This window comes from Eucalyptus grandis, chromosome 4 (assembly GCF_016545825.1).
Source record: "Eucalyptus grandis isolate ANBG69807.140 chromosome 4, ASM1654582v1, whole genome shotgun sequence".
Classification (NCBI taxonomy): Eukaryota; Viridiplantae; Streptophyta; class Magnoliopsida; order Myrtales; family Myrtaceae; genus Eucalyptus; species Eucalyptus grandis.
In genome coordinates this window covers 10,827,828-10,839,110 of record NC_052615.1, presented here as the reverse complement: position 1 = coordinate 10,839,110, position 11,283 = coordinate 10,827,828, and the positions used below count along the sequence as shown (strand labels likewise).

Genomic DNA, 11,283 nt, shown 5'->3' with positions numbered 1-11,283 from the left:
CTATATTACTATTTTTACCAACCCATGTGAATATGCGTAAATAAAAATCTTTTGATGTTCTCTCATCATTTGGTTGCTAGGTGTAATTAGAGCCTTTTCAGCTGAAATCATTAAGTTCTACTTGCTGTCGCATCTCAAATCCAAGTCTTCTATTATCATTTGCCACGAAAGCTTATATTAAATTCATCGTAATATGCTATAAAGAGGATATTGACATCTTTGTCTCTACAATCATATGACTGGATTATCTAGTGGAAGACTACAAGCCTGGAAGTAGGGTTCACCATCTGCTGTCGCATGAATTCACATTCTGTGCAGGAAAATCTGAACCTATCCATAATTGCCCTGGCCCAGCAGTAGAAAGTGCGACATGAGTCTTCTTTTGATGTTGCGCAGCGAATAGAGAGCAGCTGTTGCGGGTGACAATTTCCTAGGCAGCTCCGCACACAATCTGTGGACACGACACGACAACCTCAATCTTCCAGAGGGTATCACTAGATTGGACCCGAGCAAGCCCCACCACAATCCTCGCGATGCTGAGAAGAGGCATGCTCGGCATGCAACAGAGGAACTTCACATGGGTGCAAGGAAGGTGGAATCGACGTACCTGATGATATTCGAAAATTTTGAGAAGAGAGCCTTGCTCTAGATAGGAGGCGCACGTCCGGCGATAGTAATAGAAGCGCTTGACAGAGTCCGAGCAGTTGACACATATGGGGGTGGCGATGTCGATCACCTGAGGAAAATCCGAGCAGCTTGCGCAATGGGAGGCAGCTGGCACATAAGGACTGAGCTTGAGAGAGTGGGCTGGATGGAGAAAGCGTTGTTCGCCGGAGGCACTTGGGTGCTGGAGCGGTGGAAGAAGAAGACCAATTGATGCAACCGTGAATTTCGCCTGATTTCATGCTCTTACGACAAGCACTGCACGAAATCCAGGTCTCATCTCCGCATGGAATGATTGACCACGGGATAATAATCCTGGTTACGACGCTCATGAAGCAGAGGCCTGCAGACCACAAACAATCTCTGCATGCCTTACAATGCACTTCTCTGAGCTATCGACCACAATGTGGGTGACGGGAATGGAAAGGGTGGTTAATGATCTCAGCGACGCACCTCTTGTGCCAAAAGACATCACAGTCGAAAGAGATATAACAATCCACAGGTTGCAGCTAAACTCACCTAGGATCATCAACCAATGGAAGGTCAATGCGCATTCATGACTCAAAACTCTTGCCTCGAATGGGAATATCCCTTGTTGGGTAGAGTCTCACTTGCACGGCCGAAATCCAAACCAACAATGCACGAATCGCATCAGAAGGCTGACCCGGTTTGGGCCATCTGGAAGATGAGGGAATGCTCTGGGTGCCGAGGTGCTGTTTCTGGGGCCGCAGTTCTTTGGCACACGACTTGTGGAGGAAGATTTTGCATCCTTTGCAGCAATACATTGGCATGGAACTGTGGATCGGCCATCGGATGCCTGACAGCGTAGGAAATGGTCAAAATGTCGGCTCAGCTCTCTAAGGTCGAGAACATGAGGATGATTGCCGAAGTTGAGGGCTATCAAGCATCTCGAATGGGAGAAAAAATGGCTGATTGTTGCAGAGGGACTCAGACTCACCGTGTAATACCAAACATATTGGCCGAGCTCTTGCCGAAACTCGGTCCGAACCTTTCTCATGGCCCTAATTTTGATGTTCAGTTATTTGAAATCATTCTTAGAAATATGCAAGTTCCATCTCTGCATGGTAACCATTGTCACGCCACTTGTCTTCAAAACTTCACGAGCGTCCACAACATGAAGGCCAATCAAAGCGTGATTCCTAAAAAGTTAAAATTACAACCAATCTACCTTGAAAGTTTCAAAAAAGGAATGCATTGATTAAGATTACACAGTCAAATCAATTAGTTATGGATATCAACTAATGTCTACAGTGTTTGATATTTATTTGCCTTAGATATAAGCTTCTAAGAGAAAATATGTTATTACCAGAAATGACCGACCCTAGTTATAAATCAAGTAGATAAAATCTATACCCCTCATTTATCCCCCCTTTCTATCCAGCGTAGTAATGGAAGCAGGTTAATTAAATTTCATCTATGTGATTTCCCATACGCAAAAATTCACTTCGTCTTGTCGGGTATATCACAACTTTGATGAAAACTGATTTTATTCGTATTTTAGCTAAATTAAGAATTTTTTACGTACACAATCAGCTAAACTATAGTAATAGTTAAAACCTATACTCATTAAAAGTTAAGTGAGTAGCAGAAATCGACTCCACACCCCATTTGAAATGAAATGTTTCACGACCAAAAAATACATGCGGGTAAGTTCAATTGCTGTAGTTCTCGTTTGAAGTGGTTTTTTATCGAACTGTCAAAAACAGGGGAGGATGTATCATCGACCAATTAGATTCTCATTTTCTTTTTCAGAATGAAGAATCTTTGAAAAATATATATATTTTAAGATGCTTTTGGAACACAACCACATGCAAATTCACGTAGCATTCAATTCCATCAATGACAAGTCAGTTGAATAGTGGATTAGTGGACGATGTGCGTTGCGTTCTCGAAACACCTCCGTCAGCATTTTTTTAAGTCATGCAATATCTGATTCTTTTAATCTTCTATTATTACTGTAGAAATTTGCAAATCTTCAAACTCATCTCAATAATGAATAATTTCAAGTAAGAGATGGACAACAAAGTGGAGTATATTATGTAAAAAATTCACTAAACTAAACAAATCATTTCATATAAAATGAATTGAACATTTTAATAAGAGATTCTGAGTTATTTTATATGTTTCTTCTAAAAATTAAAGTTTTTCCATTTACTTCTGATAAAAGCTGACCTTGTCCCGTATATTTGCTGCACATATAGAACTTTTTTGTATACAATAAAAAGAAAAGCAAATGAGAAAATGCAAGCTGAAAATAAAACAAACTCATATGGAGTGGTTTTAAAATAAGCGAGAGCAAATATCAATTGATGTTTGATTTATTGTATTTTGATTTCTCACCATATTACAAATCTACCTTAAAGTTGAATTCGTGTTTGTAGATGGTTGTATCAAGAAAAAAAATCATAAATAAAAAGAGCGAATGATTCGGACTCACCTTAGAATGCTTTAAGGACTGGACTGAGCCTTCGAATCTTTTCTTAACCCCTCGTAATTTCCTGCAACTGGCGATACTTATGTGGCAATCATTTGGCAATTTAGTGGTCGATACATCAATCAACCTTTCCAATGATCCGCAATAATAAAGTTGTAATAGGTCCAAGAACTCCAACTCATCAACGCTCTTGACAATCTGTAGCTGATTGCAGCTCAGGATTGACAAAGTCTTCAAGTTCTTTAAGTTTGACAAACCACCAAGACTTTGCACATTAAGACAAGCAAAAACTTGGAAGTACTCCCACGTCTCCGACGTACCCACAACTTGAATGTCAAGTATCTTTTGGCATCCCCACAATTTGAGAGTGCGGAACTTAGTTAAGATGCTCGATGGAAAAATCAGTTTCCCTTCACAACTAATTAACTCATTAGCAGACTCGTAGATTATCTTTTCCAAGGACATGCAATGGTTAATAGACAATGCCTCCAAAGATTCGAACACCCAAGAAAATTGGATCTCAATTAGCCAAACACAACCTTCCACATTGACCTCTTTTAGCTTCCTCATCCTGATAGCCTCAATCTCTCTAGGGATGCACATGACACCACAAACAACTCCTTTAGATGTGGAAGTTGAAGCCTATCGAGTTGTATTTCTTGCATTGAAGACCGAGAGAGCTTTAAATATGACAAATTTTTGAAGTTCTGAGAAAGTGACTCAATTGAATTGAAATGATCAAGGCTTAGCTTTTCTAGAGAGAAGGGAAGTTGCGGAAAGGTTCGTAGGTCCAATCCAGACAAAGCAAGTTCATTTAGCAAAGGAAGGGAAGCCATCTCAGTAGGCACAGGGACATTACGAAGTCCAAAGCTCAATTTGGTCAGTTTAGATAATCTCCCAATCCACCATAACTCCCCTATACAAAGTTTATCTTCTACTTGTCCATGATCATCTAGATCCAGCTCAACCAAATTAGTCAAGTTCGAGAAATCTGGGACCTCTCGCAACGATGCAGATGACACTTCTAGATGGGTTAAACTTGTTGGGAGGGTCGGCAACTCTTGAATCTCATCACATCCTATCAACTCAATTCTTTGCAAGCGAGGAAGCATGCTGATGGTCTTTGGAAGTTCACTTACAAAAGTTTTTGATAGATTTAAGATTCTTAGAAAGAGCAAGCTTTCGATTTCGGAAGGAAGTTGACATTTTAAATTGCTGCTATTGACTTGAAGCACTTCTAATTTCTGAAGCATTCCAATAGTACTAGGTAACTCCCATGAATTTGTGGAATCAAATTGGTAAGACTTATTGGAAAAGTGCACCTCACGTAATGATTTCAATTTCCATAGAGAATCTGGGAGTTTCTTCATTTTTTCACAATCTACAAAGAAGTATTGCAGATTCACTAGTTCCTTCATTTCTTCAGGCAAATATTCAAGATAATAGCAATGTTTAATCTTCAATTCAATCAGACACTGCAATTTCCCAATAGAGCTAGTGATTTTCCTCAAATTAGAACATTGTTTGATAATAAGCCTCTCTAAATTTGGGCAGCCAGAGAAGTCTGGTGTACTAATTATGCTGTGACAACTTTTCAGAATAAGAACTTTCAATTTTGTTGCCATCTGTCAAAATGAATGCAATATTCAATAGATGGACAATCAAATTTACTTTATAAGAAAATAGAATAGAAATAGGCATTTTACACACCTTAATTAAGTCTTGTAATCTTGAATCATCTAAGAAGTCAACCTTTGAGAATTCAAGAACAACCACATTCTTTAGGTACATGTTGGTCCATTTATAGATTTGCAGAGGATAACTCAAAGAAATCCATCTTAATTTGGTAAGATGATTTGCTGCATTGCCAACAAAGGTTAATCCAGATAATTTAAGAAATCTTAAATGTTCAAACCTTCCAATCTCTTTACTTTGAACAATGACATCATGGGAATTTTGTGCAGATGTATCAAGAGATAGTGCTTGAACCTTCTTGTTTATCTACAAATGAGAATGAGAATGAGTGATATTAGCACTCCATTTCATAGAATTAAAGAATTATAAAAATGAAGAAGAAGATAGAGCATCCAAAGTCAATGGAGAGGAATTTTTGCCATAACTATTAGTTCTCTCTAGAAGTGCTTTACCTCCTTCATTCCTGTTGCATCAAGGACCTCATTCCAAATCCATATCCTACTCCGCTCCTTAGGATTTATTGGATTTTCCTGGCGAACAATTTTCCTTCCAAGATCTCTGAGTTGATCGTGCATCCAAAACTTATTATTCTTCACAATCTTTACCAATGACATGTTAATGAGGACATCAACCCCAGAATTCGGGGAAAAATTACAATCTTTCCACATGTAAATTGCATTCCTCTTATCTTCACCGATGAAAAAGCAGGCAATATCGAGGAAAATTTGTCGTTGCTCAAAACTTAAGGCATCATAGCCGATCTTCAACTTTCCATAAACATCCCGGTGAAGTTTATTTCTTAACTCTTCCAATGTCTCTTTCCACAATTCGTGCGGTTTGTGGTAGAGTAATGAACCAATTACCTCAAGAGCCAGTGGAAGTCTCCCAGTAGCATATACAATTTCCCTTGAAAGATCATGGTAATCATCTAAAGGTGAGTCTCTGTTAAATGCATGCTTGCTGAAAAGCTCAAGTGCACAATCAATATTTATCACCTCCATTTCGTAATCTAAAATTTGATATTTTGGTGTATTAATTTGCAAAACATCTTTATTTCTAGTTGTGATCAATATTCTGGATCCTGAATACAAAGGACTCTTTCCAACTAATTTCTCCACTTGTTCATTGTTATCAATGTCATCAAGTACAATGAGAACTTTCTTATTACAAAGTACTTCTCCAGTCCTCTTCATTCCATAATCAATTTCATTAATGCTTATTGTTCCTGCAGGATGACCAAGTTCAGATAATAACCTTTTTTGCAAGTCAACTAAGCCATCAATTCTTAAAGACTTCTCTCGAACATCTTCAAGGAAATAACAATACTTTCCAAAATGAGAAGAGAGTTGGTTGAAGATAACCTTGGCGAGAGTTGTTTTACCGATGCCACCCATGCCATGAATCTTAATGAGTCGCGCACCATCGGAATTGATGTCTAATAATTTGCTTACTGCTACTACCTGATCATCAATTCCGACTAAATATTCAGTCACTGATCTATGTTTTGTCTTCAACTTTTCCACAACCTCCTTCACTACCAATTTGATCAATTCCCCATGGCTGCCGCAATAAAAAATCGTTTTAGTGGGGGGAAATGCGAAATCACGAGAACCGAGCTATAAATGATGTTATTCAAGAATCAAGTAAACCATGCAATGATTTGATAAGTAATGTGACCTGAACAATCTAGAAATGATCTTCTAAAATACAATGGACAATAACATCACTCCAAGACATACTTTTGACGCATTTGGCAATTTGTGGGCCATGTCATGACCCGAAATTTGACTTGATTCCATACACATGATTAGCAATCTTGCGAATTTGAGCAAAATAGATGTATAAAAAATTATGCATTTGAAATTGACAATTCATGATTTATGTTCGAGCGACGACCGTAGAAGTGGAATATCATGTCTTCAAGAGGGGAATTTTAATGTATTGAAAGATTAAATGATTAGATAGGAACTGCATGGCAGATCATTATCCTATTCTTTTTCCTCCATTGCCTAGAGTGAGATATTATTTTAGCTACCTAGCTAGTAATATCCTTGTTAAGCAGTTTTACTTTTTGTTGCAGACGTAGCAAGGGTTCATCATTAAATATCACCATGATAAAAATCCCACCTCAATCTTACTAGAATTTTCACATCTATGACTATGTGTTAAGAAAAATTGGGAAGATAAGCATCTTGAAAATAGCTAGCTTACCCTTTGTACTTCTTCACTTCCCATCCCTTGATTGCATCAACCTCTATGAGAGCCTCTCTCCAAGTATCTACTTGCTCATTGTTCAACTTCTTCTCATGCTTTAGCTTGAGTATGGCATTGCGATATAGCGGGGTTTTCAACTTAACATCGTCGGGCTCCACATCAAAGAAAATAGGTAGGATCACTTTATTACCATCTGTTTTGAATGTATTTGCCACGATCTGCACAAGCTCGCGGAGGCACCATTGACTCGAAGCATAGTTCCGAGAGAAAATGGGTATGTAAATCCTAGAGTTGTCGATCGCTTGTAGAAGCAAACCATCGATCCTTTCACTGACACGGAGCTCTTCGTCGTCTCGAAACACACGGATTCCAGCGTCGATCAAGCTATGAAAGAGGAAGTCGGTAAATCCAACTCGAGTGTCGGGTCCTCTAAAGTTCAGGAACACTTGGTACTCGCTTCCTGACGAAGTTCCTGCATCTGAGCTCGCCATAGCAGTAATTTGCTCAGCTAAGCAGATCTCTCTTTCTTCCTCTCTCCCTCTCTCACTCTCTGAACCGATGCTCTTAACAGAGAAAGATGCCGCGTCAACACTGTTACGAGGAAATAATGGTGCAATTATAGGAAAACCAATGAAATTTTATGGGTCTATGAGAAAACGGTGTAGACAGAAAGTCGTAATTTTTTAGAATGATGACCATAAGATCGAATGCTATTGGTCGATGACAGAAAAGAAATACTAAAGTTGTGGCTAAGTACTTGTGAAACGTGCATGCAGTTGCAGGCCCCATGTGCAGAAGTCAAGAAATCAAACGCTACCCTCTCTCTCTCTCTCTCTCTCTCTCTCTCTCTCTCTCTCTGTGACTGAGATCTAGATCAAGATCTGAGGACGTTTGCAATATATTTACAGCTGGCTGGTGCGGAAGCCAAGGAATCATACTTTCATGGTTCATAGATTTACCTCATCCCATGTATTATGTTTTCTATTTTCATCGCCCTTTTGCACAAATATTTTATTTATTCTCTCTGATCCTCCGTTTCTTGATAGTGGGGCTGATAAAAGTTTACTTAAGTTTCCATTTTATGTACAGAATCAGCTCTTGTTTTGTTTCTTTTGAATTAGGAGATGCCTTTTGATATCTTCCCTGGACCTGCATGTCTCCCAAGAAAGCTTTGAAGTGTGACATAGCCAATGCAGCACATATAAAGACAAGTTCTCAAAACAATTGTTTTCATACTTAGAACATATTTATTTCAAACCAATTGAAGTCACAAGAAAGATAGAGCTCAATCATCGTTTTGGAAGCGTACGTTTGTAGATGCTGTAGTCATTTTCGTCATCGATGTTGAAGCCATCGTCCTCGCCACCGCACCCACATCTGTTCTCTTTTCTCAGTTCGAAATTTCCCAACTTGCAATATAGATGGTGGCGAAGGTGTCCTGAGAAGTTTTCATTTTAAAGGTGCAAAGTCTAACACTTATCTAGCTTGGCATTTTCACATGCCGAGTCATGAAATTTGTGAACTATCTCACTAGTCTGACATTTAGGTGCCCAATTAAAATCTCTCTTAACAAGCATATTCAGAGTAATTTTAAGATTTTTAAGACTCTATTTCTGGAAATAATTTTTGTTCAAAAACAGTTTTTTCCATATTCGTTTCTGAGAACAAAGAAGTTGATTTTTTTCAAGATTCCAACTCACTGTGTAATACCGATCGCGTTCGCCCAAGCTCTTGTGAAAACTCGGTCATCACCTATTTCCATGGCCAATCAACTCAATGGTTTATCGCTCTAATTACGCATTAAAGAGACGAGCTGTACAAAATTCAACTGAAACCATGCTTGACTCTAGAAAAAAATTAAGAAAAATAATTGTCCCCACGGCAGCTGACAGGAGCGTGATTGTCCATACAAAAGAGTTCCCATTTCCGAGAACTGGGACGGGGCTGGAAATCCAAGGGGCGAAATGGTCAACGCACTTTGGCTAATAGTATCATTACGTGTAGGAAAGATAATTGCGTAATAAATCAATTTGCCAAGAATGACCTTGGGATTAAGTGTATTGTCAGTTTTGAATTTTCCACTCATATACTATGGGACTGCAATGATAAGTTCGCTTAGTGGGCAGTTAGTATTTTATTGGGCGACAAACACCTTAAATGCGACAACTAGGCACGGGAGATACAGAAGTGCTAAAACTTCCAAAATGTATACTTATTGTGTAGATTTAGGTGATGTGTCCTCTCATGTTAAGTTGTAGCACTTAGAGTACTCTCCACCTGTATTTTGTTTGTGCTTTAAACTCAACATTTCGAGTGAAAGAGGTAAGACAAATGTCAACACAATACAACTTCAAAAAATCCTCCTTTATAACTTAATATGGTATTCATTTTCTTGTAAATTACTTTTAAGTCCTGCTCAAGGCAACCTTTAAGTTATTCCTGGACGAAAGTGCCTACTCCTTTGTACGACACTAGGAATATGAGATGGGCTCCGATAGCAATCCACTGATAGCACCTTGAGTTTCAACATGAGGGAATATCCATCAAGGTCACTAATCACATGGTTCTACCAGTGTGTGAACATGATTGACAGTCAAGATTTATTTGGATCCAAATATCCGAAATCATTGAAATTTTGTCAATATAGGTTTCATTTGTTGTACAAAAATGAATAATTTGATAATTATTTTCTTAAGAATGAATTATTTGATATCGTTTAAAACAATTTGTCAATTAATCATTCGTTCCTTCAAATGATGCAAACAATTGTATCTTCTGGAAATTACCATGAAAGGAGGAATGAACCCAATGGAAACGGTGCTCCCGGTGGGGCAAAATCGGAATTCTCTCCTGTCCCGTCGGGAAAACTCCCGGCGAGCCTCCGCCCAATTTCCGTCGCTTTTCCGGTCCCGCCTCTTTCGAAACTACACACACTCTGTCTCTATATAAAGAGTCGCCATTCAAAAACCTCAGGCAAACCAGATTACTTCTCTCTCTCACATCTCCATTCAACTCCAGTCGATCTCTCTCTCTCTCCCCGACGCTCGAGCTCGCTCCCTGTCGCAATCGCGCAAGCGAGGTACTGCAGATCCTCTGCTCGCCTCGGTCTAGCCGTTCGTTTCGTGTCGACGCGCGAATCGATCTCGAGCTTTCGTCATCCGTCGATTTCTTCTCCTGGCTATGGCTTCTTCGGAGTTTCGTTGCTTCTTCGTTGCTCGTACGTCTGCAATACCGGCATTGGCTGATCGATTCGTGGTGTTGAACCGAGGTACTTCACGAGCGCGCGCATAGTTTTCCGATGGAGAAGTCTGATGAGGATGTGAACTTTTCCGATGAGGAGTTCCTTTGGACTCTCCGCCTTTGTCGTGCCTCGTCTCTCGCTGTTTCGCGTTCGTTTGTTTTGCGTCTCCCATCCTCCCGTCGCAGTAGGTCCATTTGATTTCAGAAGACCTCTTTGTGATCCATGTAGATTGGCTCTATCGAGTTTGTTCGAGCATGGTGCATGATTTTGTAGGTTAGGCACTGCGAAGGATTTCTTCTTAATTGCTTCGTTTATATCTCTGATATGCGTGCCTCTGTGAGTATTCTGGCGCATTTGACTTTAGAAACTGGGTTGAACAAGCTTGTGGATAAGTTTGTGATCAGAATTGCTGTAAGCTTATTACTACAAGTCTATAGCTCCTTGCACTTTCACTGAAATGTAGAGGAAATCAATATGACTTACGGCATTGACCTGCTTGTTGTCTTGACTTCTGAGGTATGAGTAGGAGATTTTTGCTGCTCAGGGCAGTTTCATACAGATATAATGCTATTTCACGGCATCTCTTTTTGTAGAAATGATGCCGTGACAAGTAGCTCTTCTGATGTATTTTTTTCTTTTTCAATAATATTCGTTTTGATTAAACTTCACTGTGCTGGAAATCGGATGATCTGAATGTGATAGGAGGACCTATATATTTTAGGCTGTCATAACACAGCCCCTAATTTATTCGCTAAAACTCATTGCTATGGTTTCTCATGTTAAATTAGCATCCGTGTTCTTTTCTTGGCAAAGACTATACTGGATTATTCCTGTGCTTCACCACTGCATGAACTGTTTAATGTTGCATTTGTTCATGCTTTGCAATAGCTATAGTGGATCCACTTGCGATCTAGTTGGACTCCATCAGACATTTCATATTGAAAGTATGAGAAACTTATGTCCCAGTTGAATCAAGGCAGAGAAATCTTGAAACGATTGTTACTTTATTGTGCTG

General features: G+C 39.2%; 1 protein-coding gene across 1 annotated transcript; it reads right to left on the bottom strand.

The window, feature by feature from the left end:
• Positions 1-991: 991 nt before the first annotated feature.
• Positions 992-7,518, bottom strand: LOC104442629 (disease resistance protein RPV1-like). Its single transcript, XM_039310692.1, has 6 exons — positions 7,025-7,518; positions 5,266-6,373; positions 5,034-5,119; positions 3,122-3,707; positions 1,300-1,480; positions 992-1,182 (listed from the first exon to the last, which is right to left on the bottom strand). Exons 1-6 carry the CDS (start codon positions 7,516-7,518, stop codon positions 992-994), a joined length of 2,646 nt encoding a protein of 881 aa, XP_039166626.1.
• Positions 7,519-11,283: the final 3,765 nt, after the last annotated feature.